The sequence below is a fragment of the Rhinolophus sinicus genome, linkage group LG10 (assembly GCF_036562045.2).
Source record: "Rhinolophus sinicus isolate RSC01 linkage group LG10, ASM3656204v1, whole genome shotgun sequence".
NCBI classification, from domain to species: Eukaryota; Metazoa; Chordata; class Mammalia; order Chiroptera; family Rhinolophidae; genus Rhinolophus; species Rhinolophus sinicus.
In genome coordinates, this window is record NC_133759.1 from 8,051,244 (window position 1) to 8,077,671 (window position 26,428).

The window sequence follows — 26,428 nt, forward strand, 5'->3', positions numbered from 1 at the left end:
TCTCTTCCTTACATGGTTGGTGGAATTCACCCGTGAGCCCATCTGGGCCTGGTGATTTCTGTTTGGAAGGTTATTAATTGATTCTATTTCTTTAATAGGTATAGGCCTATTCAGATTGTCTAATTCTTCTGTGAGTTTTGGCAGATTATGTCTTTCAAAGAATTGGTCCATTTCATCTAGGTTATCAAATTTGTAGGCCAAAACTTGTTCATAACATTCCTTTATTATCCTCTTAATGTCCATAGAATCTGTAGTGATGTCCCCTCTTTTATTTGTGATATTAATTTGTGTCCTCTTTTTTCCTAAGTTGGCCTGGCTAGAGGCTTATCAATTTTATCTATCATTTTACAGAACCAGCTTTTGGTTTCATTGATTTTTTTCTGTTTATTCCTATTTTTGGTTTCATTGATTTCTGCTCTAATTTGTATTGTTTCTTCTGCTTGCTTTGGATTTCATTTGCGCTTCTTTTTCTAATTTCCTAAGGTGGGAACTTAGATGATTGATTGTAGATCTTTCTTCTTTTCTAATATACAAGTATGCATTCAATAGTGTAAATTTCCCTCTAAGCACTGCTTTTGCTGCATCCCACAAATTTTGATGTCATGTTTTCATTTTCATTTAGTTCAAAATATTTCTCTTGAGATTCCTTCTTTGATCCATGTATTATTTAGAAGCGTATTGTTTAATCTTCACTGATTTAGGGATTTCCCAGTTATGTTTCTGTTACTGATTTCTAGTTTAATTCCACTGTGATCTGAGAACAGACATTGTATGATTTCTATTCTTTTAAATTTGTTAAGGTGTGTTTTATGGCCCAGAATGTGGTCTATTTTGGTGAATGTTCTATTTGAGCTTGAGAAGAATGTATATTCTGCTGTTGTTGCCTTTTAGTATGCCTTGTAATTTTTTCTTGATATCTGGACATAAAATACTGGGTAAATGGAAGTGTCCACCACTGGTTCCCACGGATGTTTCTTCTCCCATACGTTGTAATTCTGTGTATCTGTCTGACTGTGTCTCTGGTTTGGGGGGCAGTGATTTGCCTTGTGACTTCACTTCTCTTACAGATTTAAGAAGGGTTGTTGATTTTTCAGTGTGCTCAGCTTTTTACTTGTTGTCAGGATGAAGTGGTACCTTCCAAGTTTCTTCCATGCAGAACCAGAAACCGGAACAGTAATATCTTCAGATTTATTTTCTAGTTTCCTAATTCTCTCTTCTGCAGATTATATCTAATTTTCTGTTTAATTTTGAGTATTATATTTTTTATTTCCAAAAGTTCTATTTTGTTCTTTTAATCTTACTAGTTATTTTTATAGCATTTTATTCATTGATCTTGTTTTTTATTCCCCTTTTACTTCTTTAAACATATTAAACATACTTATTTTGTACTCTTTAATCCCACTATTTTATCTCCTTGAGTGTCAGTTCTGCAGATATTCTTTCTACTGACTCTTGCTTACAGTGCCTCGTTTCTATGTTTTGTGATTTGATTATAAACTACTTCCTTGGCACTTTATCAGTGGGCTGGGTCTTCTTTGAGGCTTGAGTTGGGAATATATTACTTTAGAGAAAATTTTATTTTTCTTTCAGGAGCGTAGGGGACATTACCGTACAAATCCAGGGCCCTTTAAGTCAAATGTTTATTTTAAGGTTGTCAAAATTTATAAGTAGTATATGTTTATGCCCAATCCCATGTTTTTTAAAAAAATTTTTATGCTTTATTTCTTTGACATTTAGTATTATTTTACATTAATTTCGAATGTATCCCGATCTCATGTTTGGTTGAGGTTACAATAACGTCCTTGGAGACGTTATTTTACCCCTTCTATCCAGAGATACATCCATTGCTGAAATGTTTTCTTGCTCTCCACTTTCTGCAGCAGATTTTCCTCTATTTCTCTTTTGCCAGAGGGCATAGACTTCAGGGACATGTGTTATCAGACACCTCCCTTGGGTAGACCCAAAGCTTTTTCTGACTTTACCTGCATGGCTGGATTATAAAGTGTTGAGTTCAGAACTGTGAAGGGACCCTCCCACAAGTATACACACATAGAAACTCCAGGCCTCTGAATTAGAAATCAGATCTGTATTACTCAGTGTCATGGTGGTAACAGTGACTATATTATTGCTGTAGGATAGTTTCCTACATCCCAATCTCCCATAGAGCAACACAGGGCAGATGTCACATGAGGTCACAGAGGAGAGGCGTGTCTGTACTACTGGACAGGAATTCCAAAGTTATGAATCTCAGAGCTTGTATAGGAGCTGGTACATTTGTTCCTCTGCCCCTCTGTGAAGATAGAAAGACTGGGGGTGAGAGGGCAGGTAGGGACAGAAAGGGAGAATGAGAGAGAGCATGCTTTTCTTTTGAAATGTAAGCAAATCCTCTCTTGGGAAAGGAGGGGAAGGTCTCTATGCTGGAATTTAAGCTTTTGGCTCTGGTGGAGAAAGAAAGGTTTTGAAAAGTTCCCTTTGAATGGGAACACATGGCTCAGGTGAGGGGAAGGGAAGTGGAGGGGGTCAGGTGAGGACACAAGTGGTTCTAGGTCTACCACGCTTAGAATGTGAAGAGCAAATGGCTCTGGGGGGGAAGGAGATATTCTCTATCTGTATGACATGTCGATTTCATTGCTCAGAGAAACACCAAGGAACCCAGGAATGACTACCTTTAGCACCTGGTCTGCAGGAGCCCTCAGGGCGGGAAGAGCATTGGTTCCTGCTTCTAGTTCCTGGATTCCTGCTTCTGCTCCTGCTTTGTGTCTGACTGCCCTTACTTTCTTGTAGTCTCATCCATGAATTCAAAAGGAAGTTGCAAATATTCTATCATCTTTAGGAATTTTTCAGTAGGAGGGTTTGTGAGTACTTAGTCCTTTGTTTTGCTGGAAGCCCTCTTCATGTTTTGGGCTGAGATACAGTGTAAAAGGTATAGAACTTGGAACTGCGGGACCTGGGCTCAAACCCAGGTTTCTTTCAAGCTATGCAGCCTTAGCCTTGAGCAAATCATTAATTTCTTCAAGCCCTAATTTGCTCATCAGTAAAGTAAATACTAATAGTACCTTATCCCAAAAGGTTGTTATGAGAATCAGATGGGATCAGGCATTTGTTTCTTTACTTTTTCAAAACAGGTATAATTGACATGTAACATTATATTAGTTTTAGGTGTACAACATAGTAATTCGATATTTGTATATATTGCAAAATGACCACCAAAATAAGTCTAGTTAACATCTGTCACCACACAGTTTTTTTCTTGTGATGAGAACTTTTAAGATCTACTCTCTTAGCAACTTTCAAATATACAATACAGTGTTATTAACTACAGTCACCATGCTGTATGTTACATGCCATGACTTACCTATAACTTACTTTATAACTACCCAGAGGTGGTATTGCTGGGTCATAGGGTAGGTCTAGTTTTGATTTTGTAAGGAACCTCCCGATTGTTTTCCATGGAGGCTGCACCAAGTGAGGTCAGGCATTTTGAGCACCCACCACAGGGCCTCGCATGCAGTAAGTGCTCAGTGCAAGCGGTTCAGAAGCATGATTTTTAGTATTTCTCAAGTGCTCATATTTAGAATTGAACCAGGCATTTTGTTAGCAGTAATAATTCCTCAAACCTTGATGCCTTCCGGGGCCACATCCTTGTTGAGCTCTGATGGTAGAAGGACAAATTTGAGGCCTAAAGAAGCTCACTGTGTGTGTGGCGTGGGGAGGCGGGCCGGGAGAGGGATAAACCTGTGACAATACAGTGAGAGCTGTGCCCCAGGAGTGACAGGTGCCTGGAGGGATGTGGGCCGGGGTGGGGGACTCTTCATGGAGGAAAAGGCACTTCTCTGGCCTGCAGAGGTTGTTTAATAGAAGCCAGAAAGACAAGGTAAGAGGGCACTTCAGAAAGAGGGGACTGAAGGATAAAGGTGAAGTGGCCCCTGATACTCTTGGTGAATGTCACTGTATTTGTAGGACAGGTAGACACTGAGAGGGCTGTAAAGATATAGCCATGGGGGGCAGCCAGGCCTGCTCCACAGCCTAGGCCCTCCCCTTCTCTTTGGGGGCTCCACTCTCTCCAGAGGCCATGGCGTCACTGCTTTGGGCTTATTCATAGCATTTCTCAGGGACCCTTTTCCTCTAAGAACAGCCATCTCCACCACACCTTCTTTTAAGTGTATTCTGGTCACAGGGCCCAATCCTGTGAATTAGAGGCAAGGGCCTGCTCTCCCTTTAAAAGTACAAGTCATTGATTTTTTCCTAATTTTTAAAAGTAGCACATATTGACTTTAAAAAAATATGGAAGCATAAACCTGTATATATAAAAAAAAATGACCCCTAAACCCCAACCAGGAAGTGACTGTTATTACCCTCTTGGTAGCAGCATCTGTTTATCCTTTCTTCTATGAATGCTTTTGCATTCCTTAATTGTAGCATCGTGTGATTTTGTCTTCGTTCTGGTAATGTGGTGTATCACCTTGATTGACTTGCTTATGTTGAACCATCCTTGCATCCCAGGGGTAAATCCCACTGGTCATGGTGTAAGATCCTTTTAATGTGCTATCAAAGTCAGTTTGCTGTGATATTGGATTCTGCCTCCCTCTGTTCTTAAAAACTATTTGCCAACATTTTCCTGCCTGCATAGCATTCCATTGTACAGATGGGTCATTCCCTACTTGTTGGATATGCAGGTTGATTTATGATTCAATATTTATGAACATTTTGAAGGCTCTTAATTCTTCTTGCCACTTGGCTTTTAGAAAGCTATACAAATTCACACATCCCTAGCAGTAGGTGAAAGTATGGGCCTGGACTCCAATTTGTCTCCCATTCTACTAGTTTATAAATGAGATTTGCCTGGGAGACTCGGCTGCCTGCTATGATAGGAGATCATTTGTGTAGCTGTCGGTAGAGTTGAAATGACCCAAATGCTTTGTTACTTAAATTTTTCAAAATGTTGTCCACATTTGCCTTCTTCAGGGAGAAACCAACAGGATTATAGCCTCACACACGATGAACAAAAACTCATCCAGGTCACACAGCATTTTCACCATCTATGTGGAGGTAAGTGTAAACTTTCTGAATAGCCTGGGAGGGGCAGCTGATTCAGGGGGCCTGCTCAGTTGGAAGCTTCTCCCCTTGACCCTCTAACCTCTGTTTGGATGTTTCATAGGCCCATTCACGGACCTTATCAGATGAAAAGTACATCACTTCCAAGATTAACTTGGTGGATCTAGCAGGCTCGGAAAGACTGGGGAAGTCTGGGGTAAGTGGGGGGGAGCAGGAGGTTCCTTCTCCACGAGCCATGGCCCTGTTTCTGGCACAGTGCCATGCTCGTGGGCCATCCCTCATTGGGCATTCATGAGCAGTCCTGGCTCAGGCACAGAGGAGCAAGTGAGCTTGACCCTGTGGAGCTGGAGAAGCAGAATCAACAGAGGTGGAGCAGCTAGCTCCTACTGACAGGACTTCGATAAACATTCGATGAGATGATGGCCCCTAAATTCCTAGTAAGATGCCAGGCACTCAGTAAGTGCTCAGTAAATACTCCACGCTAGTGTTGGCTTTCCTCTGTATATGAGCCTGATGGTTCTTAGGACTATTTATTTGCATGAGCATTCCATCACAAATAAATATGCGTATGAGTGTTGGTATTAGCATAAGTATTCGCAAGACTAGTCAGGTGAGCATTCTTCGTGCGTCTGTAGGAGTGTATTTCAGTAAATGTTCATAAGCTTATTTGCTCAAGTATCTGCATAAATATTCCTATGTGTCTTCGTATTAGTGGGAATCTTACTTGAGTAGTAGTATGAATATTCACGTAAGTATTCATATTCACATAAATATTTGCACGAGTGTTCCTATGAGTGTTAGTATTAGCCCAAGATGGAATACAATCCCTTGACATTGAGAGAAGACCCTGGTTCTGGGAAGGAGGCTGTGGCCTGGCCACAGTCTTCTTAGTGAGGCAGCCTCTCCACTTGGGTCTGACGCGGAACTGACCTTTGGTTTGTAGTCTGAGGGCCGAGTCCTGAAGGAAGCCACCTACATCAACAAGTCGCTGTCATTCCTGGAGCAGGCCATCATTGCCCTTGGGGACCAGAAGAGGGACCACATCCCCTTCCGGCAGTGCAAGCTCACCCACGCCCTGAAGGACTCGTTAGGTGAGGGTGTGGTTGGTACACAGGGAGGAGGGATAAGCCTTGGCATATCTGCTGCTGGTGATTATGGAATTGCTCCTTCTGGTGGCACAGACTTACCTGCAGCCTTTGCACAGTGACCTCAGACACACCTGAAAAGGCAGAATTGAGCACGGTGCCCTCTTCTTTTACCCACAAAATGCCATGCTGGTCACTCCTCAGAACTTTTGCTGAAGCCTCTACCAGGAATACCTTCTCATTTCCCCTTGTCCCTAAACCAGCTGGCAGAACCTTCCCCTTGAAGACCCAAACACCTGCTTGTGTGGCTGGATTCCAGGGGGAGGGCCTCTCCCATGACATCTTCCGTTTACCTACAGCCACCCCCACAGAGGGGCAGGGGTTGGAGCTTGTCATCCTTGGGTCCCCAGGCTTTTGAGTTGGACCTGATAACACAGTCATTAGTGTCTGGTCATTAATTGAGTGCTACCATGAGCAAAGTCTGCCCCTGCCCCAAATCATCTCTCCTCTGCTGTCCCCACGCTCTTCTTTTAGGTACATCTGGTGGCCTCTGCCCTTTGCCCCTCTCTTCCCCTTGCCTCCCAGCCTCACACGCCCTTGGATGTGTGCTCTCTAACCCTGTGTTAATCAGCTTGGGCTGCTATAGCAAAATGCCACAGACTGGATGGCTTAAACAACAGACATGTGTTTCTCACTGTTCTGGAGGATGGAAGTCCCAGATCAAAGACTGGCAGGGATGGTTCTGGTGAGGACTCTCTTCCTGGCATGTAGATGGCTGCTTTTTCACTGTGTCTTCACATGGTAGAGAGAGAGAGAGAGAGAGAGAGAGAGAGAGAGAGAGAGAGAGAGAGGCTAGCTCTGGTCTCTCTTCCTCTTCTTATAAGGGTACTAATCCCATCATGGGGGCCCCAACCTTGTGACCTCATCTGAACCTAATTACCTTCTAAAGGCCCCACCTCCAAATATAATCATGTTGGGTGTTAGAACTTCAATATATGAATTTGGAGGGACACACAAACATTCAGTTCATAACAGACCACCATCAGCCTCCAAGGAATCTCTTGACAGAAAATCCACATGGTTCACGGCCCTTCTGTGTCCTGCTTTCTGCAGGGGGAAATTGCAATATGGTCCTCGTGACAAACATCTATGGAGAAGCCACCCAGTTAGAAGAGACGGTACGTAAAGACAGCCAATTCTACCAGGTTTGGACTCCCTCCTCGTGGGTGGCAGGGCTGGGTAAGGCTGGCTCAGGGCTGGCTCAGCTGGCACACTAGCCATACACATTGTCAAGAGTGGAGGGATCCAGGGGATGAGTCTGAGCCAAAATTGCTGAGGGGCCCCACCCAGGATCCAAATACCAAGTACCAAGGGGCAGAAACTGTGTCAAGAAAGAGGCAAGGCATGAGGCAGGCTGGCAAGGAGAGGAGGCTGAGAGCCAGCTTTGGGGGGTAGGGCAAAGACTATACTCCTTGGGGTGCTGCTCCTGCGAATTGGAATAAAAAAGGACAGCTGATTCCTTGTTCTTCATAATCACACGTTTAAAAAACCTTGAAAATAACCCGGGGTTCCAAGCTGTGGTTATAAGGCTATGTGAACTGATAGGTTTTAAGCATCTGCCACATGCAAGGTGGTGGTGGTGGGGGCAGCTCAGTAGACATGAGTCATATATGGCCTTGGGCCTCAGAGTTCCCAACCATGGCCTTGAGTAATGTGAGAGGCCCAGGTGGAGGAGTCCTTCAGAGGATGGGGGATTTTTCCTGATTCTGAGGTGAGGAGGGTGGGCACTGAGCTGGCTTGGTGACAGGGAAAGCAGAACTGTTCCTGGTAGAGAAGACTGTGGGCCTGAAGGTGTGTGGTCCATGCCAGGAACATCTGTCCACATCAGGGGTAGGCTCAGGAAGGAGAGGAAGAAGAAGAAACTGCAGGGACTGGATGGGCCATGGTGGCCAGGCTGAGTCCTTGGCTGTTCTCCTGCAAGTGGCTGGGGCTGTCATGGGCTTTGAGTAGGAAAGGGCTGTGGCCAGAGTTGTGACTCAGGGAGATTAACCCAGCAGCAGGACACAGGTGACCCGGGCAGGGAAGAAGCTTATGAAAACCAGAGGCCAGAATACAGGCTGAGACACTGACACAGGTGAGCCCACACAGCTGGGTACCCAGTTGGGCTCCTGCTTCCTCTGAAGGGCCACCCATTATTATAAGATAGGTTTGGAAAGCTCTCCTTAGACATTTTGCTTTTCAAATGTGAATGTTTAGGGCAAGCATCAGTCATCTGGAGAATCAACTAGGTCATTTCCAGGGATATTGGAGAGAAAGATGCTCTTGCAGGGCATCCCAGCTTCACGCACTAGGGACCACCCCAGGTCCCAGGGGTAGCTCTCCTGCGACACACCCTGTGCCCTGGGACTTGGGAGGCCAGGGATGGGAGCTCCAGGTGACGTGCAGGCGGCATCCCCAGAGGAAGGCCTCAGGAACCTCCTGGTCTCGTGGTGTAACAACAAAGCATGGCCGAACCCCAAGAGCAGCCCCATGAAATTGGGCCTCCTAGCTGCCTTGTTGAGAAAGATGCTCTCCAAGACAGTGGAAGGCCCTCTGTCCCCTTACCCCCACCCTGAGATGTCACCACACAGGAAACAACCTCCTGCTACCTGCCGCCCCCAGAAACTTGTGCCTATACCACTCGGGATCCATACCTGGGACTGAGCCCACAGAGCCCCGAGGAGCTGCGGGAGGGGTCTCAGGGGCTTGGGACAAAGGCATATGGGGGTGTTAAGACTCAAACTGTCCCTGTCATGGATCACGTTGCTTTATGCAGTGACTCTGCATGTGTGTGTGGGAGTCGTGACCACACCTGCTGCTGTGCTTGGAGCAGGGGAGTGATTTCACCCCACACAGAAGCAACTCCAACTGTAATGACGGGGGGCTCTTCCTGGGCCAGTTCTGTGCAGAGCACATCACACACCTCGTCGCTAAGTCTCCCAGTGACCCTGTGAGGCACGTCTGCCGACTGCAGAGAAGTTACAGGACCTGAAGTTGCAGTTGGTCAGCTTAACCACCAAAGCCCGTCACAGGGTTTGAGTAGGAAACGGCTGTGGCTCAAAGAAGAGCCCTGTCTGTCTTTCCTCTGGGCCACTTCTGGGTACCCATCCCCCTGCAAGTCCGCTTCCCTGTTTCTGGGCGCCCCTGTCAGCCCAGCATGGTATGACGTTGGGTTCTCAGGGCCAGCCTCGTGTCACCACTGGCTGCTCCCGCTGCCAGGGAGCAGCCTCCACCCCGCGTGTACATCAGTCAGTGCGGCAGTGTGAGGGCTGTTTCCCAAACACCTGCCTGTGTGGCTGCAGCATGGGCCTGCAGCTGTAATTACCCCTGGCTGGCTGCCCCTCCAGAGGGACTCACAGGACCCCCCGCCCCCCAACGTCCCTCTGTGGACCAGGAGACCCCGCAGTCCACTTGGGAGCGTGCCTCCACACAGGGATTTAGCATTCCTTTTACCTGTTTTGCACATACCTCTGCTCCTAAGTAACTGGCCAACAATGTAGAGGTCTGTGTGATGTGTTTTCAGCTGTCTTCACTGCGGTTCGCCAGCAGGATGAAGCTGGTCACCACTGAGCCTGCCATCAACGAAAAGTATGATGCTGAGGTACTAAGGGCTGTGTGGGTGGGAGTCTCACTGGGGACGATGTGTGGGTTCGCTGCCTGGCTCCCACAAGCCTGGCCCCCACAAGCCTGGCTTCCCTTCCTGCCTCAACCAAACATGCCATGTGGGTCAGTCCCTTTCCACTCTGGGATAGGCCACCATCTTCTGAGTCCCTGGAGACACTCTTGGGCTGCCACAAAGACGAAAGGGCTGGGTCAGGCCCCCACCCAGTTCACATGTGGGCCACTGAGTACCCTGGGCTTCGGTGCAAAGCGTTCCTGAGCACTCACTGGCTCTGAGCTGAACGACGTGGGCCATCGCTCAGGCTCACTGCGTCTGTCACTGCAGAACCGCCTTCCTCCCGGCCTGAGTGATCCCTCCCAGCCAACTGAGCTGACCAACCAGAGGGGTGCTCTGCATCACCGTTAATTGGGGAAATGCACCTTTACACCTTAGTGGGACTTCCCCCTAAGCCTAGTAAAACTTTGAATGTTTCTGACAATGCCCGATGATGGTGAGGATGTGCCCAAACAGGAAGGCCTCTCCATTTCTGGTCAGAGTATCCTGGATACAGCCGCTGTGGAGAGCATTTGGCAACATGTAGTAAAGTGAAAACACGTTTACCAGTCATTTGGTTTTCCTTTTAGGTGCTTATGGAGTCATGCATGCGCTAAGCTCGTGACAAACCAGTCAAACTTTCCAGATTCTAAATCCTGAAGGAAAACGAGTCCCTGTGGCTCTGTGGGACTAACCATGGTTTGGAGGTTGAGGAGGGAGCAGAGCTCAGAGCAGTGGTTCTCAGACTTGAGCCGGCATCAGTCACTCCGTGGGCTTGTAAACCACAGGTCCCTGGCCCCGTTCCCAGAGTTCCCGGTTCCGTCACTCTGGGCTGGGGTGTGAGGATTCGCCTTTCTTGTTTGTTCCCCGCTGCTGCTGCTGCTGCTCTGGAGCCACACTTTGAGAACCACTGGCTCTGTGGTTAAGAGCCCTGGCCCCTGCATTGGTGGCGTAAAGGTGGTGAGCCACTGGCACAAACAGACAGCAAAGAGAGGCTTGGGGTATCCTACTCTGCCAGGAGGAAATACACCTGCAGGCAGAGGTGGGGTCACAACTGGGAAACTTCCCAGGCCGAGAGCTGCTCCAGCCTGTGCGGGACTTAAGCAGAGCTCCCTGAATTATCCTCATTATGTTTATGATGAAAACACCTGACCACCAGGGTACTTACATGAGTCTGTGCTATTTCCAAGGCATTCATTCCATCCAGAAAATGCTCCTGAGTTTTAGAAGGGAGTTGGTCAGCCAGGAGGTGCTACCAGATCCTATTCTGTGGGGTTTGCTGCTCCAGCCCTGTGTTTTGAAAAGGGCAAGTTAAGGCCACTAAACTGCCAGGCATTAGGAGAAGTGGCTGCCATGCTGTCAGGATGTGACAGGGAGGCTGGTGACCCGTAGGAGCAGATGGCCCGTTTCCCCACATCCCCTGACTGGTCCAGAGGTCTAAGCCGGGTTCCCTGTACTACATTGTACAGAGTCATCCAGCTGGGGACCCCCAACAGCTCAGGCAGACTTTTCCTAGCCGGGGCATGATGCATACCTAGAGCTGAGATCCCTCAGCTGGGATGAGGACGAGAGGGGACTGGCCAACCAGCCTCTCCTGTTCACCTCATGGAAGCCCACCTGAAGGAGACCATCTTGGTGCTGCCCAGAGGGACAGACAGGATGGACCCTGGTCAGGTACCAGACTTTGTGCCCTGAATTGCCACAGAGCCACCCCTTGCTGTGGACTGGTCACACAGTTTTGTCACCTGTCCCAGGATCCAGCTGGCAGGGGCTCCCTCCAGTGGCCATTTTTGACAACTAAAGGAAGCCCTGTTCACAGTAAAGGTTCTCAGCATAAAATCCCTGTTCCTCATACACGAAAGGCGCTCAGACAGTATCTATCAAATAATGTAAAACGACTGAGCAATTCTGTTGCTAGAATGTGTTATGCACTCATTCACCTAAATTTTTAGAGTGCTTACTATGTACCAGGCACTTTTTGAAGCACTTGGAATGCATTAGTGTACAAACAGAAACACAAATCTCTGAAGAGCTGACAGTCTGCTGGGGGTGGAAGAGATAGATATAATTAACATAAGAAATAGGTCAATTCCAGATCCTGCCATTTGCGACAACATGGCTGAAACTGAAGGATATTATGGTAAGTGAAATAAGCCAGACACAGAAAAAAAACACCAACTGCACAATTCAACTTATATGTGGAACCTAAAAAAGTCAAATTCATTGAGGGAAAAGTAGGGCAGTGGTTGCCAGGAGTGCGGGCAGGGGCCGAGAAATGGGGAGATGTTGGTCAAAGGGTACAAATTTTCAGTTATAAGATGAATAAGTTCTGGGGATCCAATGTACCGATGGTGACTGTATTTAATAGTGTTGTATTGTATACTGGGAATTCGCTACCGCAGATCTCAGATACTCTTACCACACACAAAAGTGGTAACTAGGTGAGGAGACATATATGTTCATTAACTTGATGGCAGTAATCATTTCACTACATACACTTAATCAAAACATCATGTCGTACACCTTAAATATGTACTTTTCTTTAAAAAAAAGCATTTAAACAAACCAAAATCGGTAAGTTCTAGAGCTTCACTGTTCAATACATTGGCCCTTACTCACATGTGGCTACTTAGTTAAAATTAAATAAAATTTAAAATTCACTTCCTTGGTCATACTCATCACATTTCAAGTGCTTAATAGCTATATTTGGCTCGTGGCACAGATAGAGAACATGTCCATCATCACAGAAAGTTCTATTCGACAGTGCTGCTGCTCTAGGGTATGTTGGTGATACGTGCTATGAAAAAAATTAGAGCAAGATTTTTAAAGAATGGTGTGGGGGTGGGGGGCTTGTAGTTTTACCTCGGGTGATTGAAGTGCGCCTGACTTAGAAGCTTTTGAACAAAGCCTTGAAGGAGTTGAGGGAGGGAGCCATGGAAATACCTGGAAGAGGGTCCCAGGCAGAGGGGGCAGGCAACGCGGAGGCGGGAGTATGCCAATTTGGTGGGAGTGGAGTGAACTGGGGAGAGCGGTAGGAAAGATAATGGGGGCAGATCCTTAGAGCCTCAGAGATCACTGTTATCCTACAGAAACCTATAAGGACACAGAGGTATAAGTACAAAGATGTTCTTGCAGCATTTTCTGTAGCAGCAATAACTTGGAGGTGACCCACATGATTATCAGTGGAGAAAGGTGACACATTTGTGCAGTGGTTGGGAAGGATGAGGGTAAAAGGTACAGCCGTGTATGCAAAGCATTCTGGAGGCGTGGGCTGCACCAAGAGGGACATTACCATGGTACCCTGAAAATATCCTGGGAACTCCCGGGAGTTGGGCTTTGAGGGGGCCCTAGGTGTACCTGTGCTTACTCTGTTCCATTCCCCTCTGCTGTAAGAGGCCGAGGCCGGGGACCGCGGAGGCCCCCTCAGGCCCTCAACTCACCCCATTTGGGAAAAAGTCACCTATGGGGAGGGAACTGTCCAGGTGCTGAGCTCATACCCTGTGGATTACCAGGAAGGGCCAGGGTATCCAGGCACAGGTGGGGAATGGTGGGCTTGAAGTGGGAGAGGCAGGGTGACCTCTCTGACTATCCTCCCTGCTTTCCTGGCAGCGAATGGTCAAGAACCTGGAGAAGGAGCTGGCACTGCTCAAGCAGGAGTTAGCCATCCATGACAGCCTGGTAAGGGGCTAGAAGAGGGATGAGGTGGCAAAATGCTAGAGGGACTGGTGTCAGGGTACCAGGGGGGCAGAAGGACTAGGTGGGGAGGGCACAGAGGGGGCAGGGTAGGTATGCTGGATGGGCAAAGGGGAGTGGGGGAGCCAGATAGGTATGGGGCCAAGTAGGCAGGGAGACTGGGGAAACGAAGATTGGGGGGACAGAGGGGCTGAGGGCCCAGGGAGGCCTGGTGGGCAGGGTTTGCAGATGGTCTGAGAACAGAGGTAGGCAACAGGAGGAGGAAGGGCAGGGGACCAGGGGCCTGGCAGGTAGGAGTACAGGGCAGACAACATGATGGAGCAAGGTCCAGGGAGGTGGCAGAGGGGCCACTGCAAGGGGCCAATGTGGGCAGGGGTGGGCGTGGGAGTCCGGTGGCAGGATGTACCTGCCTGGTCCAGAAGGGCCTCAAGACAGGGCAGCCACCTCCCTCCCATGGGCCTCATCCTGGAGCATGCTAAAACTCAACCAGCAGAACCCCGTGGCCTGGTGGCAGGCCCCTGTTGGGCAGCCTTTCCGTCGCTCCCTGACCGAGCTGTCCCTTACTGACCGGAGCTCCTGGCCTGTGAGACAGTCTGTCTCCGCCAGGATGTGATGGTGATGGGAATGGAGCTGGCTTGGGCAGCCAGGGCCTGTGGCCAGGCTCCCCTCCTTGGACCTCAGAATGGCCCCTGCTCCCCCTACTCGGCCTCCGGTACTTCAAACTCATGCACATGCTCTTGATCCTCCTCCCAGGCCAACCGCACCCATGTGAACTACGACGCCATGGATGAAATCCAGATTGCCGAGATCAACTCCCAGGTGCGGAGGTACCTGGCGGGGACGCTGGATGAGATCGACGTAAGGATTCCTTCCTCGGGGCCCCCATGCCCAGCCAACCTGGGCCTCCCTGTCCCAGGTGTACCCAGCTGTGCTGTGCCTGCCTGCCTTGGAACCCCACACTGAGTGGGTGCCATGGGCGTAACGTGGGTAGTGCTGGACCGCTGGCTTCAGGGTCCCTTTAGCCCACCAAGGCCTCAGCTTCCGTATTTAGGGTTTCAGGGCTGTGGGTGCCTCACAGAGGGACCAGCAGCCTTGAACACACAGGAGGTGATCCATTACTGGGGCACGAGCACGGGCTGTGGAGCCAGGCTGCCCTGGATTGAATCCCAGATCAGCTGTCTCCTTGGGAAGCGGCTTCAGCAAAATTATCCCCTCGTGTACTTTGGTGGCCTCGCCTGTACAGTGGGGAGAGAAACTGAGCTGGGATGAACTCAGCTGCAGCACCTCAGGTGCTTGGCTGTGGCAAATAGACTGAGGCTGTCAAAGGATGGTGGACATGCTGTCTGTCTGTAAGGAAGACCCCCCCAGGGAGTCTGGAGTGGGCCAAGGAGGAAGAGACAGCAGCCACCCAGGGAAGGGCCCTCAGGGGGGAAAGAGCATTCTGTTTCTTCAGTCAGGCCAGCAACCCTTCATCGGGGAGCTGCATGGACAGACCCCTCCCACCATATTACTGTGGGCAGCTGGGATTTCCCAGCAAGGGCAGCCCCAGACTGACCCTTGGTCAAGGGTAATGCTTGTGGGCTGCAGAACCAAGAGGGAGGCCGAAGGTCTTCCTCCAGGCACAGGCATGTATGTGTCTATACCCACAGAAAGGTTCATGACAGAACCTTCTGGAAGCAGGAAAGAGCTGAGGACAAGAAATTTTATTAAAATTTTTTTTCTTATGATTTTCAAGAACTAGAGAGTAATTTAATTTTATAGAGATCTTCACTTAGAAAAGGTGATTTTTATAGCCTCAGTAAATACTTAGTTTGAAATCTGTTAATCAGATCAAGACGGGCTTACACTGCCACTTTGTTGAGAGTCTGTTTGCAAATGTCCTGTTCTCAAGACAGATGGTCAGCGGGTAAGCCCAGGGATCCTGGTTTCTCTGCTAACGAGGATCTCTGGCCTTGGTCCTGGGGTGCCGAGGTCTCACCTCTGCCTTGCTCTCTTCCCTCCAGATAATTAACCTCAGACAGATCCAGGAAGTGTTCAACCAGTTCCGGGTGGTTCTGAGGTAAGGGACCCTCCCTACCCACCCGACGCCATTTTCATTTCCTGTGGTTTGGATGCAGCCTCCACGCACACCCCCAAAGCCTCAGCTTCCATATTTAGGGTTACAAGGCTGTGGGTGCCCCACAGAGTGGCGTCTCTCCTGTGTGAGGAGCCGGATCAGAGTCCACGGGGCGTGCCCAGGCCCCTAGTGTCCCCGACAGTCTCTGCCCCCGAGCTCTCAGATCCTCCTGCCCTTCCCTTCCTCTGAGGGAAGGAAGGGGGAGGACAGCTGTCCCTCTGAGGGCTGCTCAGAGAGGAAGCGGTCCCTGGTGGATGATTTCCTGAGTTCATCAGTTGGATCGGAGGTCTTCATGGAGTGTCAGCCCTGAGCATGGCCAGAATGGGACATCATGCATCCTCCCTGCTCCCCCACCGCCACCTCAGGAGGCATTTGCGGGTTATTTGGGCGCACACATACCTGCAGCCTGAGTGACTCATGCTGGGTGGTAGCACAGACGCTGATCACGTGATTCCAAAGGGCCTGTGAGAGGCGGAGAAGCGTGGTCCCCAGGCAGGCTCACTTACAGTCCTTGCTAAAGTCATCTTGGAGCAGATGTGCCTGGCACATAGGGTGGGCCCTGCAGATTTGGGGGCTGGACGATGGGTGTGTGCACTGGGGAGTCAGGGGCGTGGAATGATCTTGTTTAGTCTCGTCGGGCTCATGGTGAAGGCCTGGCTCGTTCACAAGGGGCCACACCCAAATGACTTCCAATCCCAGTACATGCTTGGTTCTTGATCCAGAGGGTTCAATGTGCCCCCAGATATGAGGTATTCTCTCACTTTCTCTCTTCCCAAGCCAACAGGAACAGGAAGTAGAGTCCAATTTGCGCAGGAAATACACCCTCATAGACAAAAATGACTTTGCAACCATTTCTGCTGTCCAGAAGGTAAGCAGAGTTGGCTCTTGCTGACAGCACTTGTCAGATTTTTTCATCCCTGGACCATGTAGGAGGCAACAAGTATCCTTTAAAGTGTCCATTAAAACAAATTTAGGGTTGGAACAGATAAAGGTAACACCAGGATGAGTGTGGGGTAAACATGCAAGAGTAAACCACATGATTCCAAATGATTTCCAGAATTAGAGACATGGCTAAGAATGAACAGGACCAATTCCTGAAGCTGGGTCGGGAACAAGCCTTAGGATCCTTAGGGTACGGAAGAAGACCCCAGACCAGTGAGAGATGACGTGGAAAGTGGACATTGGATGGGGTAGTCAGAGACGGCTCTGCTGGGGCAAGCCTGCAGTTAGCTGCAGCGGCGGCAGCCACGTTGGTGTGGGCTGAACGAACATCCCCACCTGAGCCTTCGGTCCGTATACACTTGGGTCCCTCAGAGGCCCAAACCTTTCATCTAACCCTTGGCCCCCCGGCTGGCCTCTATCCAGGCAGGGCTTGTGGATGCTGACGGCCACCTAGTGGGCGAGCCTGATGGACAGGGCTTCGGATTTGGAGTCGCCTCTCTCACTACCAAAGCCGGGAAGAAACTCAAGTCCAGGAAGACAGTGAAAGAGCAGCCCAGGTGAGCACTTCCTGCTACTCGGCCTGTTCAGCACCTGGACCTCCTTGGCTGGGGGAGGAAGGACACAAGCTGTCTCCCTCTTCCCCCGGGTATATTAGCTACTATGTGGGCATAATGCCTGTCACTGCTGCCAACACTAGCAACATCTGTGGGGCCCAGGCTGGGGCTGGTCACCTCCCACCCGCACAGCAACCCTACGAGGTGGGAGTTCATGGCTCCGTTTTGTTGATGCGGAAATCCCCTCAGAGAGGGAAGTCACTTCCAAGGTCACATGGCTGCTGAGTGGTCAAGTGGAAGTGAGAAGCTTGCCCTCTGATACTTTATGTGGAAATCCCACCTCCTAACAGGGTTCTTCTGTGACCCAGCTGACTGGCACTCACATCGCCTAAAAACCCCAATTCACCTTTCAGGTATGACTTTGTGGGTGCAAAGTGGGAAGAGGGTCAAGTTTCACTTAATGAGCCGCCTTCCCTGGGAGGTGCTGTGTAATGGTGGACAAGAGCACAGGCTCCAAAGGTGACACCTGGGCTCACCTCCCTGCTCTGCACTTCTTTCACGCAAAGGGTCACCTTGTGAGAGGCATGAGAGCCTCTCTGTGTCCCGTTTCCTCATCTCTAAAATGGGAATAGCAGTAATAATAGCATCAAAGTCATTGGGGTTGTCGTGAGGATAAGTGAGTGAACACAGTCCCTGTACCTGGAAAGTACTCAACAGGAATCTGCTGTTACTGTTATTATCACTTGAAAAAGGACGTGGCCAAAGCTGATGGTAGAAAACTGTCACGTGCAAGACAGGAGTTGGGTAGCAGGGGTTGTGGATGCCCCTGGCCTCCCCCTGCCTCTCCAGAGAGGCCAGTCACTCCTAGACCCTCTCTGTTCTGCCACTGGGTGATGGATGCAATCACAGATGGATCAAGGCTTGGCTCTCGCAAACTACACTTGTTGAAGAAGAAAAAAAAAAGAGGAAACAGTGCGGGGGGCATCCTCCTGTCAGTTCAGGCCTGCTCAGATGTGCCTCTCTGGGAGGGAGGACCCTGCGCACCATCGCTTGGAGGGGGCAGGTGGCTCCTTTCCTGGGAGCACTGATGTAGGCGGGGAGAACAGGTTGTGGACTGGTCCGAGCAACAGGGCAGACCTGTCCTGCTTTCCCATTGGTCTGCAGACAGCCCCACCCTGGGTGGGGGCTCTGCCCCTCCTTCTCAGAGATGCCTGTGTGACTAATACCTTAACAGCCATGGTACTCCTGAGCGCCTGTGGCCCACCCCACAGGTCCACATGCTCTCAAGCCTGGAGACAGCCCATTCTTCTCAGGTGTCTCCTGCCGAGACTGCTGAAGGGAGAGCTCCTTGTTCAGATAAAAGGGACCAAAATGCTCTCCTCTTCTTGCCCATCTGCAAGGCTTAGGGCCATACTCTGCCCTTTGGCCTGGGTATATGATCAAGATAGGAGCTAAGTGGGCTGGGGCTTCTGGGGCATGAGGGCTGAAACAGGTCAGCGTGGGAGCCACCTCACTGCCCATGACTGAGTGGAGTCGGCCTGCCTTCTCCTTCCAGCTCTTCAGCAAGAAAGGAAGGTGCCAGCAGCTCTGTGAGTGGCAAGGACTTAGATATTCTCACCTCCAAGACCCAGCTGACCCCATCGTCCAAGGATGGGGATGTCAAAGACATGCTTCTGCGGGACCGGGAGACGTCCACCATTGAAACTCTTCCCTCGGACTCCCCAAAGGAGGAACTACACCCCCCCAGGTGACCAGCTAGCACTAGCTCCTGCACCAGGTCATCCCAACCCAGAGTGTGACCCTCAGTATGTAAAGAGCACTTGCAGATAGAAGAGAAATAAAATAGGGGGGTAATAGACAAAAACTAGAGGCACATTTCAAAAAGAAGAAACATGACGGCTTACACACATGCAAAACGGTCCGACCTCAGGAGTCATCCACAATACACAGTTGTACATGGAATCATTTTAGACCCTCCAAATAGCAATTATTTAAATAATTAAATTTACATATTTTTGAAATGAGTAGTGTACCTAAATGGTACAAAATTCTCAAGGTAGAGACCCCTTCCTCCAGTCACACAATTCTTCTCCCTGGTGAGTCAGTAATTGAGTTTTTAGGAATCTATCCTGAGGAGATAATTACAGATGTGGACGGAGATTTATGCAAAAGATGTCCATTGCCTCATTAATTTAAAAAGCTAATAAGTTTTTCTTTTGAAAAACCTTCAATAGCCAAAATTAGGGAAAGGGCTTTAAGTAAATTATTATCTCTGCTCTTGAAATGTACAAGAACGTACATGAAGAATTTTTCCTCCAGCCTGTGAACGTTTCCAAACATTCAGAGAAGTTAAAAGAATTACACAGTGAGCCCCCCTCGATTCTAGATGTAACACGTTACTATACTTAACGTGTCCATCTTCCTCTCCCTGCATTTATATTCTTTTCTGAAGCATTTCACAGTAAGTGGCAGACAGTCCCTTCCCCTGCCCCAACACTCCATCTCACATCTCATTAACGAGAGTTCTTGAAGAGTGTTTAATAGCATGAAAGCATGCGTCTGTGGAAAAAGGGAATGATTCCTACAGTTGAGCTCCCATCTGGGGTAGGTGGTACCCGGGAATTCTGGCCTCCTGCTCATAAAGCCCCAGGGAAGAAAGGTGAAGTGCCTAGTAGCTCCAAGACAGCTGCCTGGTTTCTCCCTCCTCCCACTGTGTCTTCAGGCTCAGCACCCCACCCTCTAAGCCTGTGGCCTTTGAGGACTTCAAGAACGAGCGAGGCAGTGAGATCAACCGCATCTTCAAAGAAAACAAGTCCATCTTGAACGAGCGGAGGAAAAGGGCCAGCGAGACCACCCAGCGCATCAATGCCATCAAGAAGGAAATCGACATCACCAAAGAGGCACTACATTTCCAGAAGTCACTGCGGGAGAAGCAAGGTAAGTGTGATGGGAAGAGGGGCCCGGGGACTATGGGACCTGAGTCCTCCTGCTCCAAATGGGGTAGCCTTGGGCACTGGAGGACTGCGATGGAAGGGGGTCAGCTGGGGCTGTTGGGGTGCGACCTTCATCCCTGGGTCATCACTTGGCTCTAGTCATCCCTGAGGAGCCAGAGTCCTTCCCTGTCAGCCAGCCTCTTCCTGTGGGCCCCCATTATTGCTTTATTTCAGACCCAAGTGCTGGGCCTTCCACCTAATATGTAACCTATGGAAAAATAAGCCTTTGGCCTTGTAGAGGCTTCCGCAGGGAGATGGGTGGCTGGGTCCCATGTGGTCTTCTCATTGCCCACAGTGGTCTGATTGGGGTTGAGGTGCTTGTCAAGACATGAAAACTGAGGAGAGAAATAAGAATGTAGATACCCGAGGGCTAAGGGGTTTACTGTCTCTAAGACCATTCTGCAGGCCAAACCCTCAACCCCTGTGCTGGCCTAGCAAAGTCTTGTCTCCTAAGGTAGGTGGTGTCTCCTCAGACTCGGAGAACAGGGATCCCTGGGTGCGAAGGGTGCTCACCTGCTTACCCTGACCTGGTGCCCGTGTCCCAATAGCCGGCGCTGCCCACACCTGCACTGTGGGCCAAGAACCCTCCAGCTTGAGTGTGCAGAGGACTCACCTGGGAGGGCTGGGCAAGTGCAGATTCCCAGGCCCCGACCAGTGGTTCTGACTCAGGACACCTGTGGCAGGGCCCAGAAGCTGCGTTCTAATGAGTGACCATCCCAACTCTGAGGCCGACAGTTCAGAGGCCACAGTCTTGTTCACATTCCTGGCTTGGTCCCCTTGTCTTGTTCCAGACTGGGCACACCAGGTCACTGGGCTTTCCCTTGCGAAATCACAATGCCATTCCAGGCCAGCCTTTCTGAGCTCACTGATCACCTGACGCATCTCCAGAGGTCACTTGGTTTATTCCCGCAGGTCAGGATCATCTCAGTCACAGGGGGTGCATTTTACTCATTTATTCCTCAGAGGGCAACTTTATTTCCAAGTTCTTGGAGCCACTCTGCTCATACCCTACAGACCAATCATGACACATTATTCCAGAGGGCAAAGCCCTCCATGGGTCTGGAAAACGGGAGAAGACGGGTGATGGTGGCTCCAGACAAGCCCCATCCAGAACCTCCAAGGTGAGAGTCTTACAGGCCTGACAATGCTTTGTCCCCTTAGCCCACACCGTCTTTGAATATGCAATCCCTTATTACATATTTATGTAATTTAAATAATACGTATGAATGCTATGCTGACATCCGTTACTCCTAAACGCACCTGAAAATGGGTATCTTTTTTTTAAGGATGAGACAAAGAAATAAACAATATTTTAAAATATTTAAAATTTTATCTATCAGTATCAAACATTTTTGCTCTTTCCTCCCAAGAGCAGTTATTTTCCCACTGGTTGTTAAAATATCAAATACCTTTATCTTGAAGGAACAGATCAAGTAAATTCATTTTTAAAAATACCTGCTAGATACCTTGATTGGCAGCCCAGAAAGGTCAGCAAATTTAGAACATTAATTAGTCTTTTGTGAAAGAAAAATGAGATATCATCTTAAGTTCAATTCTTTTTTTCCCTTAGAGATAATTAGAGAACCTCTGGGTAGTAACAAAAGATGTTCAAGCCCCTGCCATCTCAGAGTCCTGTAAAGACTCTACTCTGTATCAAAGTGACCACATCAGGGACGTCCCATGGCACACAGACCAGGTCACTCTGCACTGAAGTCGAGGGACCTGGTGAGGGCGACTCTGGACCCCCCCACTCCATACCTTGCGTCGGGACCCTTGCCTCTCCATGAATGGTGCCAGTGACAATCTGTCTTCCTTTTCCCCATTAAACATCACTGGAAGTGCTAACATTTTCCTCCAGCTCCTGGGGACTACCTCATGCACCCCAGCCTCACACCTGTCACAGGCAGGCCTCACTCTTCAGGGTCCTGGAGCGGAAGCCCCCTACGCTGGGGGTTTGACATGACCTTTGCCGAGCTTTCAAGGTGCTGCGGGCGGTGGACGGCTGAGTGCGTGGCTCCACAGACCATGTCAGGTTGTCTTAACCCGACACCCTCATCAAAGTGACAGACCTTAAAAGGTCCGTACAAGGAGTGGAGATGACTAAGAGCACAACTGACCCCTCTCCTTCTGGAGCCTCTGACAGCGACTCAGTATGGTACCCACGTCTAAGTGTCTCTAAGCAGAAGGTAGCTGGTGCATGTTCAAATCAGCAAGAAGACAATCTGAAATGTGCCTTTACATGCACTGTTGCTAATAAGGAACATTGCCCAAGTACCTGTGGAACTAACCAGTGATGGCATTTCATGTGTATAACTTACAAAAAAGGTGGACGAACATCTGTATAATATCATTATTATATTATTATAATATATATTGTTAGTGAAATACCATTGGTTGATGGGGTTTAAGATCAAATAAGTGTGGCGCATGGGCCATCTCTACCCTCCTCCCGGGAGACTGGCCCCCCGTGCTTTGCCCACGCCCAGGCCGACCCCGGCCCTTCCGCTGGTCCTGGCCTCTGACCGCCTCCATCCCCCCGCAGGAGAGTATGAGAACAAGGGGCTGATGATCATCGATGAGGAAGAATTCCTGCTGATCCTGAAGCTCAAGGACCTCAAGAAGCAATACCGAACTGAGTACCAGGACCTGCGCGACCTCAGGGCTGAGATCCAGTACTGCCAGCACCTGGTGGATCAGTGTCGCCACCGCCTGCTCACGGGTGCGCCATTTGGGAAGGTTGGCTGGCCATCCAAGGCCCTGGGAGGCACAGGGCAGGGTCACCTCCTTGGTTCTAGAAGTGGCTTCAGAGCTTCTCTCTGGCAGAGGCAGGAGCCGGGCAGGGGCTTCAGATGTGTGTCTCCAGGACTCTGTGGACAGGAGACGGAGATGGGAAAGGGTGAGACCCTGGTGCAGGAAGTGACAGGCACAAAGCAGACGGGCACACGCGGCCTTTACTGGCTTCCTCGGGGACTGCCCCACACCTCACAGTGCTGTCTCTTGCCTCACTGCAGAATTCGACGTCTGGTACAACGAGTCCTTCTTCATCCCTGAGGACGTGCAGGCGGCACTGAAGCCGGGTAGCAGCATCCGGCCGGGCATGGTCCCTGTCAGCAGGATCGTGTCTCTGGTGAGTGGCACAGGGGTGGAGATGATGGGTGCGCATAGGGCAGTGGGCAGTACCCCTTGTCCTCTGTTCTCTCCGCCAACATGGAAGTGTACCGGCTGCTCCCAGCCTCTTCCACAGCTGGCCCAGGTAGGTGGGGAGCTACAGGTCTCTCCCCAGTTATCAAGAATGGAGACAGAAAACACCACTTACTGCTGCCACCCTCTGAGTGGCTCACCCAGGTGGCAATTACAGGGTGTCTGAGAGGTTGTGAGCTACCTTGGGTGAGGCTCCTCAAACCCAGCAAGGGGCTGCCCTGATGCCCACCACAGACCTCGTCAGGGTGAATCCTGACAATGCCAGGCTGAAGGGACGACTGTGCTGAGTTGGGCCTCCCCTAGGGAGAAGATGACCAGGATAAGTTCAGCCAGCTGCAGCAGATGATGCTGCCCGAGGGCCCTGATTCCATCTCCTTCTACAATGCCAAAGTGAAGACAGAACAGAAGGTAACGCGGGTTCATGTCTCCAGGAAGGCGGGGCCTCAGGGACCTCATTACTGGGACCCAGGATCACACTCCCCACGTCAGAGAGGTGGAAGAGGCCTCTGCCAGCCGCGGGAGAGCCAGCATCACCAGAGTTAGTGGGTATCTTCTGCCAGCTCCGGAATCCTGGGGCTGGGCTGGACCCATAGGGTCCCACAGAGCACGGCCAGGCCTGGATGGCTGGTGAGTGCTAAGCCGCCGTGTGAACCATCCCTTTGTCCAGCGCAGTCACCCATTAGTCACTGAGTAGTGTCTTGGTATCAGAGTGACTGTCGTGATAGCGCAGGGCTGATGTTCAAGTCACCCTTATTTTACTTAATAATGGCCCCAGCGTGAAAGGGGGGTGATGCTGGCAATGTGGGTGTGCCAAAGAGAAGCCGTGAAGTGCTTCCTTTAAGTGAAAAGGTGTGTATGGTTATAGGGTTCAGTACTGTCTGTGCTTTTAGGCATCCACTGGGGGTACTGGAATGTTTGCCCTGTGGATAAGGGGGGACTAAAACTTCATTATGTGTTTTGGGGGAACACAAACATTCAGTCTGTAACAGGAGGCATGTGACACTGCTTTGTACCAGCATTGGTGAGGTTCATTTTGATCAATTGGTTAAGGTCTTCCTATATTTTGAATAAGAGGATGAAAAGGTCTTTGGCTTCAGAGAAAGAGTTTCAAAAATATTATTGCTTATTATAAATGAACCAAAATGATTTGCATGGTTACCACTATGAATTCTGTCTTGATGTTCCAGACAAACCTTGTATTTTCTTTAATTACTTTCAATGTCTCAGACAAACTATTTGACAGGGGAGTCTTACATTTCTACAGGTCAATATATTCTCCCACGATCCCCCAGTCTCTAGTAGAACTCTCTTCATTGGACATTTCTTTTATGTTTGAGACAGGCCCATGCACAAACTTTTTATGCAGATGCTGCACTTGAACCATTCTCTTTTATATTTATTTAAACCTTTCATATATATTACTATATATGAAATATGTAGGATCAGCTTTTTCAAGGTCAAAATGTTTCCTGTGTTGCTGAATCTCTCTCATGGTGGCTTCTATCTTTGTGTTTAAATCACAACTTCAGGGGCGGCCGGATGGCTCAGCTGGTTAGAGTGCGAGCTCTTAACAGGGTTGCCGGTTTGATTCTCACATGGGCCAGAGAGCTGCACCCTCCACAACTAGATTGAAGACAATGAGCTGCGGCTGAGCTGCCAGAGGGGTGGCCGGATGGCTCAGTTGGTTAGAGCGTGAGCTCTCAACAACAAGGTTGCCGGTTCAATTCCCCCATGGGATGGTAGGCTGTGCCCCCTGCAACTAAAGATTAAAAATGGAAAACAAAACAAAATAAAACAAAAATGGTGACTGGACTTGGAGCTGAGCTGTGCCCTCCACAACTAAATTAAAGGACAACGACTTGACTTGGAGCTGATGGGCCCTGGAAAAATACACTGTTCCCCAACATTCCCCAATAAAAATTTTTTTTAAAAAAATCACAACTTTATATTTGATTGAACCGAAGGTTTAGGAGTCCTGAGTGCATCCGCTGAAATTACTTTCTTCTTAAAAGGGTTTGCACTTGCTTTTGCGGTTAGCCTGGGGTATTACCAACCCAGGACCATTTTAATCTCCTTCAAGAATTCCAAATTGAGAAGGGATTAATATCCAGAATATATAGAGAACTCCTAAAACTCAACAACCCCAAAACAAAACCCGATTCAAAAAAAACGGGCAAGGGACTTGAATAGACATTTCTCTAAAGAAGATATACGAGTGGACAATAAGCACATGAATAGATGCTCAACATGACAAATCACTAGGGAAATGCAAATCAGAACTAGGAAACCTCTCACCCAGTAGGATGACTACTATCAAAGAAGCACAAATGACAGGTGTTGGCGAGGATGTGGAATAACAGGGACCCTTGCGCTGATGGTAGGAATGTAAAATGGTACAGCCAGTAAGTGAAATAAGCCAGTCACAAAAAGACAAATGCTGTATGATTCCACTCCTGAGACACTTAGAGTAGTCAAAATCAGAGACAGAAAGTAGAATGGTGGTTATACGGGGCTGGGGGTAGGAAGAATGGGAAGTAATGGGTACAGTTTTAGATTAATGAGATGAAAAGAGTTACAGGGATCGATGGTTGCACATTATGAAATCATTTAATACCGCTGAACTGTACACTTAAAAATGGTTAAGATGGTAAGTTTTGTGGTGTGTGTATTTTACCACAATAAGACAATTGGGGGAAAAAGAACTTCAGCTTCAGTCCCCCAACTTTGTGGGGAATCTAGGGTTCCTCTCCCTATTCTAAGTTGGGTTTAGCATTTGCTTACTCACTGCCCACTGTTTGTTTCGCTTCTTCCATCTGCTTTCTGGGAACCTAGCAGTACATTAAAAGGGTAGCACTGGTCAACATCTCATTGATTTGCAGAGGGAGGGCCCTTCAGAGTACATGGGCGCCCAACCCTCTGGAGACAGGACCCTCTTCTTTTCTTTTTGAACTTAATTCTTGTCAGAAACTTTCAAGTGGGCCCTTGAAACATGCATGTCTCCTTTGAAACATGCCTGTCACACCATTTTAAAAGTTTTACACACTGTCTTTAGGATGGAACAATGAAAGGGATTGAATAGAACATCATTTCTCACA

The 26,428-nt window shown here is 49.1% G+C and overlaps 2 protein-coding genes and 1 long non-coding RNA gene across 12 annotated transcripts in view; 1 reads left to right on the forward strand and 2 right to left on the reverse strand.

Moving 5' to 3' along the window:
* KLHL18 (kelch like family member 18) overlaps positions 1–9,736 on the reverse strand; it is a 73,787-nt gene extending 64,051 nt beyond the window's left edge. Inside the window, exons 1-2 of the mRNA XM_074312468.1 lie at positions 9,648–9,736; positions 6,836–6,932 (exon numbers count right to left, since the gene is read on the reverse strand). Coding sequence (XP_074168569.1) covers positions 6,836–6,907 — 72 coding nt within the window. The 5' untranslated portion in view covers positions 6,908–6,932; positions 9,648–9,736. The remainder of the gene's footprint in view (positions 1–6,835; positions 6,933–9,647) is intronic.
* The window catches only part of KIF9 (kinesin family member 9), a 39,451-nt gene that overhangs the window by 12,570 nt on the left and 453 nt on the right, over positions 1–26,428 (forward strand). For 3 of the 10 annotated variants that reach the window (XM_019723999.2, XM_019724000.2, XM_019724002.2), the window contains exons 7-21: positions 4,966–5,049; positions 5,159–5,251; positions 5,999–6,146; positions 7,254–7,318; positions 9,703–9,780; positions 13,444–13,512; positions 14,281–14,385; positions 15,531–15,586; positions 16,421–16,511; positions 17,009–17,142; positions 18,695–18,886; positions 19,862–20,076; positions 22,675–22,851; positions 23,144–23,259; positions 23,637–24,839. In XM_019723999.2, the coding sequence (XP_019579558.2) occupies positions 4,966–5,049; positions 5,159–5,251; positions 5,999–6,146; positions 7,254–7,318; positions 9,703–9,780; positions 13,444–13,512; positions 14,281–14,385; positions 15,531–15,586; positions 16,421–16,511; positions 17,009–17,142; positions 18,695–18,886; positions 19,862–20,076; positions 22,675–22,851; positions 23,144–23,259; positions 23,637–23,876 (1,863 nt within the window). In that variant the 3' untranslated portion in view covers positions 23,877–24,839. Of the gene's footprint in view, positions 1–4,965; positions 5,050–5,158; positions 5,252–5,998; positions 6,147–7,253; positions 7,319–9,702; positions 9,781–13,443; positions 13,513–14,280; positions 14,386–15,530; positions 15,587–16,420; positions 16,512–17,008; positions 17,143–18,694; positions 18,887–19,861; positions 20,077–22,674; positions 22,852–23,143; positions 23,260–23,636; positions 24,840–24,862; positions 26,410–26,428 lie in introns of those variants that run through there. The other 7 variants (XM_074312464.1, XM_074312462.1, XR_012489577.1 and 4 more) reach the window with 6 other exon arrangements.
* The window catches only part of LOC141567162 (uncharacterized), a 31,437-nt gene continuing 27,481 nt past the window's right edge, over positions 22,473–26,428 (reverse strand). The window contains exon 2 of the long non-coding RNA XR_012489578.1: positions 22,473–22,999. This is a non-coding gene — a long non-coding RNA (uncharacterized LOC141567162). The remainder of the gene's footprint in view (positions 23,000–26,428) is intronic.